Here is a 17,307-nt window from a genome sequence, read left to right as displayed (position 1 = left end):
ATTGGAAGGGCTCAAACATTTGTGTGCAAGTTGTGTTGTTTGAAGGCAAAATGTGCTTTTGGATCATATGTTAAATGTTTTGGCAGAGTTGGAGCCTTTTGCAAACAAAATGTTTAATTTTGACCATTGGTGCCACTGTTTAGACCTCTGCGTTAACTGTTTTGAAAAATGTGGGTTTTGAGTTGACTGCTGTGTCAAAGCAACCAATAAAAACTGTAATATCTACCACTCCTCAAGTTGATGGAGAATAGGAGATGGTACTGAAAGACTGACAAGTTTTGTCAACAGCAGGAAAACTTTCAAAAAGGTGAGGAAGCTTAGTGTTTTTTTATTCTGTGTATCAATTTATTCTGCTTATTTATTAATGGTAATAGCTGAAACTGTACAGCAACAACAAAAAAGGCAAAAGGCAAATGCAAAGTGGTAAAAAGTAAATTAGATGACCCAAAAAGCCATAAAATCCAACTTAAATTCTGGTTAAAGGAGAACAACATAAAGAAATATGTAACCAAGATGCATAAAATAATTTTTCAAGATGATTCACCACAAGGCAAAGAATTTATCTTCCTTTTTCATTGCGTCAGTTCTCAATGTTGGGAAACTTAGAACAATATGACTCTCCAAATAAGCTAAAATAATTTTTAGCACTATACATTAAAAATCGTTAAAAAAAAACATATTTATCTTTTTATTTTTATTGATGTGTATTTGAGGGAGTTAATTGATCATGACTTAGAGACATACAGCAACAAAAACTGGGCAAAACAAAGTTACATATTTAAAAACATCAGCTAAAATATTAAACTCTAGAACGTTGCCTGAACGTTTAGTCATGTCACATCTATTCTGTGTGAGTTCAGCTAAAATTAGATTATGCTCAGCCCATAGTAAGAAGTGTGTAATTATTCTTTCTGCACATCTGTAAGGACCTGGTGAGAAGTAAGAGATCAGAGGACCAGCCCACTAGGGCTTCTTTGTCTTTTTGCTGCTGTTGCTGCCAGAGCTGCTTGCAGAGCTGGGGCATTTAGGCGGAGAGCGAGGAGGACAGGCACCGCTCAGATCCAAGTCCAGGTTCACAGTTGTCACCCGAGGAGAGGAAAATGAAGATCCTCGAGGGCTGCTGCCAGCTGAGGATACAGGAGACCTGGAGAGGAGAAGATACAGAGTTACAGAGCTGGTCAGAATGGCACATCTGCTCATCAAGGCATGAATATCAAAATAATTTGGATCTCTAAGTCTAGGCTTTTTCTTTGAAGCTATTTCCACAGTGGGCAGTTGAAACAAGATAAACCCTAAATAAAGCTTAATGATAAAACTGGGTGCAAAATGTTTTATTTCTTAGGATTTTTTTTATTGCATGGTCAAAATCCAACACACAGGCTTGGATGTACAATAACTCTGAGCTAATACTTGGTTGCCTCATAGTGGGATAATTCTGCCTGGATATTTGACCACTCCTTACATGCTAGTTTATTTAAATTTGTTCGGTTTCATGCCACAGCACAGGCTTTCAAGTTCAGTCCATAGATTTTCAATAGGGTTTATATTAAGGACACAGATGCTTAAAGTTAGCCGGTTTTATCCACTCCAGAACAATTTGAACACATATTTTTGACACATTTTACAGTTGGAGCTTCCAGCTGTTTAAATCCAAGTCTAAGCAATCTAGCTGTGGATTTATAATTACATTTATTTGGCGGTATTTGTTCTTCATATAGTTAGCCTAAACTAAGAAATTGGGCTCTTTGCCAGAAGCCCATTTAAATGAGCTCTGATAAGAGCAGTGGCCATTTAGCCAGAATGAAACCAGCAGATAGGCCATTACTAAAGAAACTGTGGGGTTTGACTACAACTTGGTAAATAACTTTCTATTTTTATTTTGTGGGGGGTTCTCAGAATGGACGAGAAAAGAATAAAATAAATCCTAACTTGTGCACCTAATTGTTGCTTTCTAATTTCACGTGGTTTATTGTTTCGTCATTGTCATCTGAAAAAGAACAGTAAAAACCAAAAAACAAACTTCATAGTAATTAGACGTAAACTAGTATAAATGACAATTTTCCTGATTAGGCCAACGGCTCTGACAGCATTTGAATGCAAGCCTGCACTCATTTTATTTCAAACATCTGCAACACAAAGCAGAGATTTAGTTGGGAGTCTTGTGACCTGAGAGACATGGAGCTGCGGCACGAGCTCATCTTGGAGCTGCGCTGGCTGCTGATGGTGGAGGAAGGAGATGGGGGGAGCAGACTGGCCTGAGAGAAGCAACAGAGAGGAAGAGTAAACGTTAACAGTCCTATTGAACAACTGAAATGCTTCATAAGTCATCCTAGCAAATACAGAGCAAGTGTAGCTGTACCTCCTGAAAGCATGGCTCCAGCACCAGTCTCAGCTCAGGATCATCTTCCATGGCCTTCTTCACCATCTTGTTGATAGTTTTGTTGAATTCCTTTAACTCTTTCAGTTTGATGTCTTGCTCCTCAACAGTCTCAGTGTTGGTGTTTTTTCCTGCGCGAATCTCTTTGGTCAGTTTGGTGAACTATAGAACAGTTGGACAAAGAACCATTAATACACCAGATAGCTTATAAACCTAAAAGATCTGATTCATGTGAACAGTTTAAAACGCTGACCAAGACTTTAGCAGAACATCTTCAGCATGATTCTGATTTTAATCTGCTAATTTAGAACTCGGTAAACTTTTGAAATGAACAAATTCTCGTTTTTCCCCCAAAATGCTTGCAGCTCATAGTATCTCTTATTCTAAGAATCCATCCATCCATCCATTTTCTGATCCGCTTAATCCCTCATGGGGTCACGGGGGTTGCTGGTGCCTATCCGTTCTATTCTAAGAATCAAGAAGCTTTATTTTTATTACGTGTTACTATAATGACATTTTGATGAGGCAGACACTGGCCTTATAAATACACACAACACGCAGACACAACAAGACATGATCTTTCCTTTTTATTAAACTGTCAATTGTACTGGCCTACAATAACACTCCCTAGTTTGTTCTGGAACTGCCTCTTTAATGTAAACATAAACCGTTAGGCTTGAACAAAAGGAGGATCTATTTTTCTGAACAGCTTCCTAATGGGACACAACAAAAATGTCTGATTATCAGGATGGTGCAACTTCTAAGCAGCAAGGAACCAATAAGAAGCCCAATTGGATTCATCAAGCTTGACCCACTTGGTTTTCAGTCACCATAACTTTTTATTTTGTTCTAATGTACTGATTTATGCATTAAACTCTGGCATCTCTTGTCCTCAATAGATAATGACCCATTCATAGCCTCCTCCTGCTTGCATGGGCATGAGGGCATGCTCCTCATGAGATGACAGATGATGTCCTGACTGAGGTATCTCCTTGCAGATCCTAACCAGGGCATCTCTGAGCTCCTGGGCCGTCTGAGGTGCAACCTGGTGAAGCTGGATCCAATCTGTAGGATTTTGGTCAGGACAGCATGGAGGCCAGTCAATAGCAGGAAGTCTTCATCCTCGAGGAACTTCCTGCATCCTCTTGCCACGTGGTCAGGCATCATCCTGCACCAGGAGGAACCCAGGACGCACTGCGTCTAACAACGGGTCTAAGGCTCTCATCCCGACACCTGAGGTCAGTCATGGTGCCGTTGTTTATCCTGTACAAGGGTCAGTGCGTCCCTCCATGGATAGGCCTCCCCAGACCAACACTGACCAACCACCAAACCAACCATGATGAACAATGTTACAGGCAGCACAACGTACAGCTTCAGACCCTTTCACATCCGTCACACGAGCTCAGAGTGAACCAGCACTCATCTGGGAAAATAACAAGGCTCCAGTGCTAAACCTGGCAATTGTTGTGTTTTCAGGCTAATGCCATTCAAGCTCCAGGCAAGCTCCAGGTTTCAGGCAGTGAGGACAGGGCCAACTAGAGGGCTTAGACCACCCTCATGAGGACAATTTCTAATGGTTTGGTCAGAGACATTCACGGCAGGGGCTCACTGGAGGTCACTTTGTAGGGTTCTGGCAGTACTCATCCTGTCCCTTCTCACACAAAGGAGCAGATCCCGGACCTGCTGATGGGTTATGTTACAACCGAGGCCGTGTCCACCTAGAGTACCTGCCTGTCACCTGGAATCTCCACTATGATTTTGAGAGTGTGCTGGGAGACACAGCATACCTCCTGCCGATCGCTTGTGCCATCCTGGTGAGGTTGGACTGCACCTGTTGTTAATTTCATAAACACCAGAACAACTGACACCGATGGAAAAACCTCCTCTACCACTGGACTGACCAGATCAACAGGTTTAACAGACTAGACATTAATTTCTGGTTAAAAAGTGTCCCTTAAATCTTCCTGCGCCGTGCATATATACCCCAGTAAGCCTAAGGAGTGAGGCTAAATGAAATAGCTGAAGGAAACATGGAGGCTTCCATATGAGGCTTTCATTAATGCGTAATAAGTCATTATTTTGTACTCACATTGACCTTTATAACACACATTTGGAGACCTGCCTCTTCTTCCGTTCTTTCTGCCTGTACAATTACTTGTGAAATGTGTTTAATAAAGCAGCAGCACTTCTCATCCAACCTGCTTTGTTGCTCTGCCAATTTTCTCCTGCATAGAAGCTGCTTCTTTGTCCAGTTTAGCAATGAGAGTCTGTTTGTGGTGGATCTTATCTGTCTTGTCCCTCTCCTCTTGCAGCAGTCTCTCCCAGGTGTCGTTCATGTCCTGGAAATGGAGGTCAGTGCACAGACGTGCACATAAACACACATAAAAAAAGGCAGGGGGGCTTTCACAGATACAGAGATTCACACAAGATAGGTTTCACACGCAGCTCCCAGAGCCGGATTGTTGTGATCATGATACTCTCAGTGGGACTCTGCAATGTAGTTACAGTTACTTCAATAAACAGAAAATGAGGGCAAAGAATAAGAGAACGCACGGATGACGGGATTTTTAGACTTCTAGCTGGATTTACATTTAATAGAAGCTTAAATTAATGAAGTTAACAGTGGGATTTGGTTGAATGAAAATGTAGGCTGCTCCATCTCTATAATCACTCATTCATGTAGGAGACTGCTCTTGTCCTCGGTCGGCTGGGTTGGTCGCATCTGTGTAAGCTTATTTGTTAAGAAGACAAAGAAGCTTGCAAACTTTGAAATTTCCCATTTTGTCATTGCACAATCAAAGACTTCAGCGTGTCATAGTTGGGATTTTATATGATAGAAAAACACAAAGCAGAGAAAGATTGTGAAGTGGGGAAAAAACGTTGCACATATGCAAATCAGAAAAACATTTTTTTATTTTCAGGGCCGTCTCTCTGATGTCCCTGAATAAAATCTAGTGTCCACAAATGCCGGCATAAGTAACCTCATTTGTAAATCTGCCATCTATGTGTTTGGGTTTCACCTGAGTTTAAATCCAGCTGTTCTGTAAATACCTCAGAGGTTTCTTAGAGAGATTATTGGAACAAAAGTATCACAAAGACCAAGGAATACAGCAGGAAAGTGAGGGAGGAGGTTGTGGAGAAGTTTAAAGATGATCTTTAAAGGAAGCTAGTCGCGTACCATGACTTAATGAATTTATACACCAGTAGCTCTCTCTGGTTCTATACAAAGATTTTCTTTTTTTTTTTTCTTTTCTTTTTTTTTTCTTTCTTTATACTTATACAAAGATTTTCTTTTTTTTTCTTTCTTTCTTTATACTTATACAAAGATTTTCTGATTGAGTGAACAGGGGTTAGGTATGAAATGCCGAGCTTCAAGATTCAACCAGAGCTTCATTTTGCAAATACAGGTAGGAGAACCAATACAGAGAATAACTTCACAGAACGCCCTGTCTAAGATCTGAACCAACCCTTTAGAATGTTACAATTTTAAAGAATTAGAAGGTATAGCTTGGTTAACATTGCTGTTCAACAGGAGCAACTAGGTTTGGATTCAAAATAAACCCCAAATAATCCTGTCATGTAATTCAAAGAAGGCAGAAAATATGAACCGTCAAGACATTTCGAATGGGAGGCGTCTGAAACATAATCCTGAAATATTCAACACATAAACTAAAAGAATATCACAGGCCAATATTCGAACAAGATGAAAGATCGCTCCCTTCTTAAAATAAATGACACATTGTAATGAGTAATATTTCTGCTGCTGTTGAACTGATGTAGACATTTTAACTTTGTTATTTTCAGAAGGAGCATCCACCTGCTTGTTGCCTTAAACATAACGGGCGTATCTAATAGTCTAAAGAACCTGTATGTCCTGGCGTAGCTCCAGCACTTGTTGTTTCTTGAACTTCAGCGTCTCCTCAGTGGCCTTCAGATGTTCCTCCAGCTTTACTTTTTCCTGGTACTCTGGACCTTAAACAAACATAGTCAGTGTTAGGTTCAACTAAATGATGAGGTTACTCAGCAATCGCATAGATTTCATCTGGAAACTCGTAAACACTGAACTGTGTTTCTGTTTAAAGACTTGTCAACCATACGTACTGGATTTGTTCACTTTGCTGAGGGAGTTGCAAAACAAAGAGGAGCGATCGGTAAACAGCTGGATGGTGTTCTCCAGAGCTTTAGTTTCAAGCTCCATCTTGCGGACTTTAGCGTCTAATTCATCTCCTTTCCGTCTAAGTTCCTCCTTGTCTTGTGCAGCCTGGTGGGAAAAAAACACGCTGCATGATTCAACGATGTTTGGCGGGTTGCAACAACGGCAACATGATCTCTCCGTGCTCCATATAGCTCCGCATGTGTCAAAGTTTCCCACCTTAGTGATTAAGTACACCTGGGATTTCTCCCCCTCAGGACCAGCCATCGACTGTTCCATGATCTCAAATCGTTTCTTCATCGTCTCAATTTTGGACAGTTTTTCATTGAATTCAATGCTGACAAAGAAAAGAGGGACAAATTAAGCAATTATTTCTTGAAAGTGTGTTTTAGCATTAGGTTCCTGGGCATTCACATCTCCTCTGACCTCTCCTGGACTGCAAACACCTCCCACCTGGTGAAGAAGGCTCTTCTTCCTCAGCAAACTGAAAAAGACTGGACTTCCCACTAAACTGCTAAAGAACATCTATAGAGCTACCATAGAGAGTGTTTTATGCATCAGCATAACTGTATGGTATGGGAGCTGCACAGTCCAGGAGAGGAAGGACCTAGCCCGGATGGTGAAAACAGTGCAGGGGATTGTGGGATGCCGTCTGCAGGATCTAAACTCAATCTATGCAGAATCTATCCAAACACATCTCCACTGATCCCACCCACCCAGGCAATGCGCTGTTTGCCCCTTTCCTATCAGGTAAACACTTCAGAAGCCTCAAAGCCAAAACAAATAAGTTTAGAAACAGCTTCTTCCCAAGAGCTGTGAGGGCAATCGCCCCCTGATGGGAGACTGCAGTCCAACGCTTTAAAATAACCCCACTGATACTAATACGTTACAATCACCTAAATGTTACTGCCTACTGCACACTATCATCTCTGAATATCTAAATGCACATTGCTGTAAATGAAGCCTCATCATTGTTCAATAAGCACTGTACTACCTCATTATCTGTTATCTGTGACTCTCCTGAACACTAAAAAAAAATGTCAACCTTGTTCTTTGCCTGTGTTTGTCAGTTTTTGCCTCATTATGTGTGATGTGGACCGGAGTGGCCAAGAGAAATTTCACCGCAGTGACAAAAAATATTCTTGATTCCTCTTATAGAAAGAGGCTAATATGTCGTCAATATAACATGAATAAAACATTAGTAAAAAAAAAAAACACCTTGAAGGGTAGTTGAAGGAACAGCATTTGAGCTTCAGGCTGTCTTACCTCAGACTCTGCCGGTCCTGCTCAGTGAGCTTGAGCTGCTGTCGGAGCATTTCTGAGTAAACTTTGATCTCATCCTCCCTCTTTTTCATGGCTTTCTGCAGCTCTAACCTTCTCATCTCCAGCGACAGCATGCTGTCTGCTTCTAAATAGACAAGGTCCCTGACACGCTTCACCTCCACCTTCAAGAGGTTGTTCTCCACTATGGCATCCTGGTGGCAAATATACGAATGACACAACAGGTGTTTTAGGCATCATGGGAATCTGACACAGGTATGTTTACACCATTAGCCGCACGTTGCATTTAGAAGATATTTCAACCACCATTTTTGTTCACTCTAAAATATTGCAGTAAGAAATGTAAATTCACAGACAAAAGAAAGAACCCAGTGGCTTTGGAAGACATCAGACATAAATCATTTATGACCATATATGCACGGACTTAATGGTCCTAGTAAGTAAAATGAATGCATACAATGGGCATTAATGTGCATACAATGTTATATGGCTGTCTGAGTTTTGCATATTTTCATGCTTTAGAGTCAACTAAAACATTTTCTGCTGATTGTGCTCACATCAAAAGCCTTTAAGTTGTTTTACAACCTTTTAAAAATGCATTCACTACTGCTACAGTTCCCTGCAAAAATATTCCCATTTTTTAACGTTACTGACACTGATCCAATCTTATTTGGATTTTATGTGATAGACCAACACAAAGCAGTGAATAACTGTGAAATAGAATAAATAAATAAATTGAATCACTGCTAAAAGAAATCTGAAAACTCTTTTAGTTTTTATTTGTTTACTTCTGTAGTTTTTCTCTTCTTTTTACCGGTAATTGTTTTTAATTTTTTAAGCTCTCTCTATCAGGTTTGCACATCTGTTTTGTCCATTCTTCTATGCAAATTCAGTCAGACTGGATGGAAAACATCTCTGGTGAACAAGTTTCAAGTCTTGTTGCAGATTCTCAGCTGAATTAAGGTCTGAACTTTGACTAGGCCACTCTGACTCCTGAATATGCATTGATCTGAACAGTATAAAATCCTGTTACTCTGAAACACTTGGTTGTGATGGAATAAAAAGCACACCAGCAGCTACAGGTTTTACAAGAAAATATGTTACATGTTTTTTAACATACTTTTAACACTGAGAATTTGGGGTTGCTGTTCCCTCTTTAAATAATTAATACGATTACTCAGTTATGTGTAAGGCCACCATACTCACCTGTTTCTTTAGTCTGAGCTTCTTCAACTCCTTTTCTTTGTTGCTACAAAGCAGCGCCAAGCAGTCTACCATGTCAGTCAGCTCTTTCTTCTGGGCCACTGACTTCTCCATCTCTTTCCTCGAACAGCGGATGTCCACCTGCCAAAGACACACAGGCATCATGTGAAATGGAATTATTTCCCTGGATCTTTAAAAGAAAATCTGAGAAAATGTTTCATGCAGACCTCACACTCCATAAGGGCATTCTTGAGGCTTCTGGCTATCTGTTTCCTTTCCTCCAGATCTTCAGTCCACTGAGCAAGTTTCTTCTCCAACGTCTCTTTTTCATCTGAGTGAATTTCACCCTGCAGCCGAGCTAATTTGCTTTGAAGCATAATTATCTTAGAGTCCTAGACAACGCAGAAAGGAGAAAATGACATTTAAATATGTTGCAGAGTGCCGCAACCCACTGGGAAAAGCTGAATAGTTTAAATGCAAAATGTCCCATTTGTGCGTATACTTATAGTTGTTAAACGTGCCTGGCTGTTCATGATCATCTGCTGTCTGATCAGTTCTTTCTCCAGCTTTGTGAGCTGGCTCAGCAAGCTGGTAATGGTGAATTTATTCTTTGAAATCTGGGCCAAAAGGTTCTTCTCCTTTGTTTTGACAAGTTGGAAATTGTGTTTCTGGCGGAACAGATCCTCCATGAGGTCATGCTGCTGGTCTTCCAACTTCTGTAAAAAGCATCAAGCACAAGGTTACACAGAAGAAGCACGGCTCACTGCTCTGATAGAAAGCCTCTGCTCATCTGGACCCTGGTTCTGACAGATGTGAAGCAGGCTACAGTCTGTAAGCCTCTTTTAAGGAAGGAAGGAAGGAAGGAAGGAAGGAAGGAAGGAAGGAAGGAAGGAAGGAAGGAAGGAAGGAAGGAAGGAAGGAAGGAGGAAGGAAGGAAGGAGGACGGGGAAGGTGGAAGGATGGATGGAGGATGGAAAGGATGATGGGATGAGGAAGGGGAAGGAAGGGAGAGAAGGATCCGGGCAGCGATGGATGGGGCAGGCAAGGGTTGAAGGCCGGCCTGCCGGACGGGGCTGGATGGGACCCTCGCAAGGAACGGCAGGCGGGCTGGCTGCTGGCTGCGTGTGCCGGCAAGGCAGGTCTGGCTTGGAAAGGAGGGTGGAGGAAGGAAGGAAAGGAAGGAAGGAAGGAAGGAAGGAAGGAAGGAAGGAAGGAAGGAAGGAAGGAAGGAAGGAAGGAAGGAAGGAAGGAAGGAAGGAAGGAAGGAAGGAAGGAAGGAAGGAAGGAAGGAAGGAAGGAAGGAAGGAAGGAAGGAAGGAAGGAAGGAAGGATGGGTGAGTGGGTGGGTGAAGGAAGGAAGGAAGAAAGGAAGGAAGGAAGGAAGGAAGGATGGGTGAGTGGGTGGGTGAAGGAAGGAAGGAAGGAAGGAAGGAAGGAAGGAAGGATGGGTGAGTGGGTGGGTGAAGGAAGGAAGGAAGGAAGCTGCCTGGTGAACCTCTTGTGTGTGTTCTATTCATGAGTCAGCGTAGTTGAGCAGCTCACCTTGATGGCCTGGTCAGTTTCCTTAAGGATCTGCTCCATCTGAGCAGCTCTCCCCTCCTCACTGAGAGCACTCTGGGTCACCGCTCTCAGCTTCTCTTTCAGTGCAGCATTGTAGGCCTCTGCCTCCTCCAATCTATAACACACACATCCATGTTTCACTCCCGTTGACTTCCTTTCATTTTCAACCCTTTCTATGGCCTCACTCTGACCCTAACCTTGGCCTTTACCTGTATATACCTAAACCTAATTGACACCGTAATGCTAAACCTAACCCCTCCCCCAGAAAAAAGTGAAGATCAAAAAAGGTTCTCACTTTACAAAAAAGCCCTCACTTTACTAGTAAAATAAGCAAAAAATGTTCATACTCAGCTGCAAGTACAAGTACACACACACACAGCCTAAGCAGTAATGCAATGACTTCGACTCAGAGATGTGTTCTTATTTCACTGACTTTTGGTTGTTGCGCTCGATGTCTTTCTTCATTCTGGATATTTGGGATGTCACAGACCTCACATCAGACCTGTGTCTGTCCAGCGTGGTTTTGTAACCATCAAGCTGCAAGAAAGTAAAAGCAACGAGATTACACAGCCGTTCTCTGAAGATATGAAGATAAGTTCTGTACACTTTGAGAAAGGGACCTCATCCTGCATGCTGGCCAGGTTTTCCTCCTGCTTCTTCAGGTCCTGCCGTAACATGGCCGCCTGCTTCTTTTTTGCAGCGATGTTCCTCTGAAGCTCTGAGTTGTTGTTCCTCTGAGCATCCAGCATGTGCTTCATTTCAGCAATGCTGGCGTTCCTCTCCCTGATTTGCTGCTTGCCCTGAGCAAGATTCTGAAAGGAAAGCAGAAGTAGACCCTTTTAGCTCCAAAAAACTATTTTAGTATAGAAATTCTGTTAAGTTGGGGTAGATTTTATCAGCAAGAGTTGAAGGACGGACACCTTACCCAGGCACATCGTTGCATATCGGAGTCTAGTTGCTTTTTCTGCGTGATGGTGTTTTCACATTGATGGAAGAGCTGCTGGATCTCTGAGCGAGCTTGTTGTATATTCTCCAAAGTCTTGTCCAAAGCTAACTGCATGAACAGCAAAATTCAAAAATCTGCATTATACATATGATAAAGAAGTTCCCCTAATGTCTGGGCATTTCAATCAGCTTAATTGAACGTTTGGGCTCACTTGACGCCAATGAACTCCCAAGCTAAAGAGGCAACACAATAGTTTAGTCTACTAAACCACATCAATACCACATTCTACACATAAACCCCGCCTAAACCTGCTAACCCCTAAAGAGCTACACCCTGGACAGGTAGCCTGTCCATCACAGGGCTGCACAGACACACACAATACAAACAGCCATGCACACACATTCACACCTAACAGCAAGTTAGTCCTGGTTTTGAATGGTGGGAGGAAGCCTGAGTACCCAGCGAGAGCACGTGCACGGGGAGAAGATTCAATTCAATACTATTTATATAGCGCCACTTCATGAAACATGTCATCTCAAGGCACTTTACAAAGTCAGGTTCAATCATATTATACAGATTGGGTCAGATTATACAGATTGGTCAAAAATGTCCTATATAAGGAAACCAGTTGATAGCATCAAAGTCCCGACAAGCAGCATTCACTCCTGGAGAAGCGTAGAGCTACAGGGAGAGTCGTCTGCATTGTCCATGGCTTTGCAGCAATCCCTCATACTGAGCAAGCATGAAGCAACAGTGGGAAGAAAAACTCCCCATTAACGGGAAAGAAAACCTCCGGCAGAACCGGGCTCAGTATGAACGGTCATCTGCCTCGACCCACTGGGGGTTACAGAAGACAGAGCAGAGACACAACAAGACAGACAAAAAAGCACAGAAGCACACATTGATCCAGTAATCTGTTCTACATTAGATGGTAGTAGCGGGTGATCTGTCTTCTCTGAATGATGTCACAGTTAACAGAACGCCAGACCAGGTGTACCTACTATGAAGAACATGCAAACCCGATGCGGACAGACAGAAAGTCACTTTACAACCAGCAGTGTCCTTATATTACCTGTGCAGACCGGGTCTCGGTTAACTCTTTGTCGAGTGCTTTGCGCTTTTCATTGGCCTCCACGGACTTCTTCTCTATAGCCAGGGTGAGGGCCTACATGAGACACACAGACGGCTGTTAGCTGAGAAGGAGATGGCTGATGCTAAATGTAAACGTCACTTATTAACCTTGATCGTCTGCTCATCCTGTTGGGCGTATTTGATGATGGCCATCAAGTCGTCATCCTTTTGAGCCGACTCCTCTAAGAAGTCGTCCATCGTCTGCTGGTCCCAGTCCATCTGAATCCGGAACTCCTCAAGCTTCTGATTTGCCTTTAACAAGTTCTTCTGAAGATGCAGACAGAATGATAAGGTGAGCTTATCTCGGTGACGCCACTGCAGGAGTTTCTCTTCTGTAGGTTCCAGACCTCTAACAAGTCGATCCTCTCTTCTGAAGACCTGAGCTCTGCTTCAGTCTGAGCTGCCAGCTGGGCGAGTCGACCCGACTCTCGCTCTGCCAGGGCCGTCAGGTGCTTCGTCACCTCGATCTCTTTTTCATTTGCCTTCCACAGAGCCTGTGTGCAATCAGACAGAAAATATAACAACTCATCTCGGATCCATATCTGAAGTCCCGTGCAACTGAAAGACAAATAAAATGTGTGTCCATGATAGATCATTTCAGAACCTTTGGCCCACATAAAGTGCCATATATCCTTTGCAATTCAACAAAATAACAATATTTGGAAGAAAAAAGCAAAAAATAACTAACAAAAATTTATTTATTAAGGTCAATAACTGATTTTGTCAACACTAACACTTTGGTGAAGATCATGATGATTCAGTTTCATCATGCCATCTGTTGTTGGAGGCTGCCAGGATCCCAGATCTACTTAATATTTGCCCACTCTGCCTTACAGATCTATCCAAATTTATCAGACTTGGAGGTCATCTCGTCCACTGTCCCCTACAGGTGACTTTGAATGTTTATCTGTCAAATTTAGGCTGCATACGAAAACGTTTTTTATGTAAGGACTCAAAATGCGGAAGTGCATCAGCGGTCGCCATAATAACTGCCGTCTGAATAGTGCAGTGAGTAGAGAAGGAGGTAGGAAAAGGAGCCTCTATGCTTCCTCTCACAGCTCCTTTAGCATAGGAACATCGCAATGTCCCTTACCGCCGCTAAAGAATCCCACAATCCTTTGTGTGACATGACGTATAAGCACAGCCCATCTCACGGAGATGAATAAAAATGTCCGGAGAGAGGAGAGTGTGCACATTGTGGTTCATTTTCAGAAGACTGTAAGCCTGGATTTAACTAGAATCATCCGTGTACGTTTCAACGTCACAGTTAAAGGCTGTCTGAAGCTCCCTTCCTCATCACAATAGAGTTTTAACTGTTGACCTCATGAAATGTCAAGGAGCAAGGAGCTATACAGTACGCTTTGAACTCTGGCTGCAGGTCATTTTTGAATTTGTCCTCCCTCTTAAAATTATTTATTTGTTCATTTGGGTGTAAGCATGGACTTCCTGTGATGCGTAAAAAAACATAATCTTCAGACAAATGACATTTTTTGCCAAATCTGACAGACTAAATAACCATTCATAACAACACCCACTGTAAAAAAACAAAAAAAAAACCTGGTTCAGTCAGAACTATAGTAACAGCACACCCACAGTGATTGTCCATGGTTCACTTTTGGAATTATGGACCAAATGTTCATGTTTAGTTTCACCAGACCATAAAACGATTTGGAAGACGAGTTGTTTTCTTTGGAAGAAAAGGATTATAGAGCCCTCTAGAGAACACAGGAAGTAATAGTCTTGCAGAACTGGTTGGAAACAGCAGCAACTCCTTCAGCGACGCTGTTGACTCCTTGGCAGCCTCTCTGACACGTTGAGTCTCATCATCAGGGTTGTTTGTAGTGTTGCTGTTGTCCCGTATTTTTCCCCAGTTCTTGCTGACCATATTCAGTGTGCCATTGTGTATATCATTCAGTAAACAGAAACGGTTTCTCCTTTTCCTGACTGCACCCTATTTCAGCTTAATCTGAACAGAGGTGACAGCAACAAGCAGCTCCAGCAGACTGACAGCTGGATCACAAGATGCTTCAACAAAGTGCTGTATCAGTGCGCCGGCCAGCACAGCTACAGGAACCGGCTGAATGTATGAATCAGTTTTTAAGTTGAAAAGCGCAGAATATTTCTCAGATTTATATTTCTCAGTCTTTATATCATAAATCATGTTAATGTGTGCAGTTCCGAAAGCCACAGTTCTGGAGCATAGCTGACAGGAAGTTGGTTCCAGCTCACTCACCTCAGTGTTGACCAGCTCTAGCTTAGCACTTTGCAGGTATTCAGCCATCGACTGCTTCCTGTCTGCAACTATCTTGATTTGGTTGTCCTCCTGCAGAAGCTCCATCTCTGCTTTATAAACCTGTCGTTGACAGAGTCGTGACATCGACACATCAATGACATGAGTGCAAACATGAAAGTGAAACCACAACTTTGTTTCATAAACTACATCTGGATCATCCACCCGCTCCACGCACGCATGGAGCTTTTCCACAGACGGTACCGCCACTTTGTTTGGCACAAAGTTTGTTTCTTTTTGTGTTGAAACCTAAACTTTTTGCAGTAGTAACTTAAGATAATATTTAAGGCCAATCTGTTTTACCGTATCAGAACTTTTACCGTTTTACCGTTCAGAACCAGAAGAATTTCCCATGCGTCTCAGGCAACGGGACAGTTTCCTGTCACCTCAGACACACGTTCCTAATCCTACCTCCTACAGCATGTAAGGCTGGTGCTTCTAATCGTTGTAAATCTACTGAGAATGGAGGAAAAGCCCTTCCTGATCCTGTTGTCTGTTTTCTCCAGGTGTGGAGGGGTGCTAGGACCCCTGGAACTTTCTTCACAGGTTGCCACATTACAGCTTGTGTTGCGCCGATGCCATTTTTTGGCCCCGATACTGATACCCGATATCTGGCTGTGCAGTATTGGCCGATACCGATACCATCTGTTTGAAATTGATGTGTGTGTATATATATGGAGAACTGCTTACTACTTAGGGTAGTAGAACTTTTTACTGCCTACCTGGAATGGGTGACAATAGTTAAATAAACTTTTGGCTCTCAAAGGCCAAAATAGTGCAACATTTGTGAAATTATAACATGTATAATAGTAGTGCAACAGTAAGACAGTAAAATTACATTAATAATTGAATAATCTCTTTTTTGGCTCTCAAATGCCAAAATAGTGCAGCTTTCATGAACTTATATAACAAGTATAATACTAGTCGGGAGAGAGAAGGCTGCGTTCAAGTGCCGATACCAATACCACCATTTTAGTGCTGGATCGGGGCCTTGTCCCATACTGGTATCGGTATCGGTGCAACACTAATTACAGCCACAACATTTAAGGTTTTTACACTCGGATTTAGTACGAGAGACCAAAACAACTCAGTGCAAAGGTCTAAGGTGGAAGGCATATGATGGCATCATGGAGACCAAGGATACGGCGGACCGGTCAGGGAGACAGTTGTCTTGAAGCTCAAAGCATTGTTAGGTTGGAAAATAATATCCCAACCATTCAACATCGGACAGAGCTCTGATTAAGCTGTCAACCAAAAATAGAAAGAGTATGGTGCAACTGTGAGCCTATACTGAGATCTGACAGTCACATTAAGAAGAACACAAACACAAAAATGACCAGGAAACAAAACATCCAAAGTCAGAATATTAAATACAGATTAGAAATGAAAATATAGATTAGTCTAAATCACAGTGTTTGACAAGATGTGAGTTTATTTCTGAGATCAAGCTTCAGATAACTGAAAGATGTTTTATATGAGTCACAAGTTTGGCGTCTTTAAGAAACTTCATCAGATGATGTGTTCTGCTACAAAGTTTCATGTTGCCTAATGATGCCTGTTATTTTTGCTACATTTTTAACCGAACACTTACAGTTGGCCACGCGTCAGAGATCTGTGATTAACTTAAAAAAAAAAAAAGTACTGAACTGCAACATGAACGAAAGCTGCTGGGCTGCCTTACCTCCTCCAGCAGAGCTTTGTTAGCTGCGCTCAGCTCGGGCAGGGAGAAGCGCTTATCCCAGCCGATTTCAAACAGTATGCCGTCTAACGCAGAGTCGTCGCACCCAGTGGTGTTAACGCTTGCCATTTTCCTGCCTTGATAAAGAAGAGAAGAGGGAAAAAAACTCCGAAATGTCCGCAAACAAGAGCAGGGATATCGCTTTTCTCGTTCGTACCGATTGTTAGCGGTCGCCCGTGGCAACCGCGCGCGGTTCATCACAAGAGGGCTGCGCGCGCGACCAGGAGCGATGCCGCACCTGAGCTCAACGTAGGCTAGCGCAATGATACAATAAACAATGAAATGATTACTCAAAGGCGTCACTGATTAACCACAGATAAAAAGTTACATTAAATCATAATGTTGAGCAAAAGGGACATTACGTGAGTAAAAAAAAACATAAATGAAAAAGTCAACTTATGCTAGTAAAAAGACAATGATAGTGTTAAAAAATAATTACTTGACCCTGAATATAATTAAACAAATATAACAAGTTGATACCCTATTATACAAATGATTAAATATATCGCAAACCAAAATGAAAGCAGTGGCAAAAATCAATAGATCGATCATAAAACTATTGTTGATGATTCCTGATTAGATTATAATGACACGCAAAACAGAACATATAATAATTTGTCATTGCAAC

General features: G+C 42.1%; 1 protein-coding gene across 1 annotated transcript; it reads right to left on the bottom strand.

Moving 5' to 3' along the window:
* Positions 1–845: 845 nt before the first annotated feature.
* Positions 846–16,907, bottom strand: ccdc39 (coiled-coil domain containing 39). The gene is made up of 20 exons (XM_012861084.3): positions 16,623–16,907; positions 14,885–15,004; positions 12,999–13,145; positions 12,760–12,918; positions 12,593–12,685; positions 11,500–11,628; positions 11,195–11,386; positions 11,008–11,111; positions 10,557–10,689; positions 9,536–9,730; positions 9,242–9,406; positions 9,018–9,155; positions 7,797–8,005; positions 6,750–6,867; positions 6,479–6,638; positions 6,243–6,349; positions 4,576–4,716; positions 2,360–2,539; positions 2,167–2,255; positions 846–1,144 (listed from the first exon to the last, which is right to left on the bottom strand). Exons 1-20 carry the CDS (start codon positions 16,875–16,877, stop codon positions 964–966), a joined length of 3,015 nt encoding a protein of 1,004 aa, XP_012716538.2. The 5' UTR covers positions 16,878–16,907; the 3' UTR covers positions 846–963.
* Between the last annotated feature and the right edge of the window lie 400 nt (positions 16,908–17,307).

This window comes from Fundulus heteroclitus, unplaced genomic scaffold (assembly GCF_011125445.2).
Source record: "Fundulus heteroclitus isolate FHET01 unplaced genomic scaffold, MU-UCD_Fhet_4.1 scaffold_605, whole genome shotgun sequence".
Lineage (NCBI taxonomy): Eukaryota > Metazoa > Chordata > Actinopteri > Cyprinodontiformes > Fundulidae > Fundulus > Fundulus heteroclitus.
This window is presented reverse-complemented; position numbering and strand designations above follow the sequence as displayed.

Excerpts from the sequence above, each read along its gene's own strand:
- ccdc39 (XM_012861084.3), bottom strand. The coding sequence starts at position 16,877 with ATGAACCGCGCGCGGTTGCCACGGGCGACCGCTAACAATCGGTACGAA. Across the intron at positions 12,919-12,998 it reads AGAGGATCGACTTGTTAGAG|AAGAACTTGTTAAAGGCAAA; the intron begins GTCTGGAACCTA and ends CTGCATCTTCAG. Across the intron at positions 9,731-10,556 it reads AAACTGACCAGGCCATCAAG|AAGTTGGAAGACCAGCAGCA; the intron begins GTGAGCTGCTCA and ends TGCTTTTTACAG.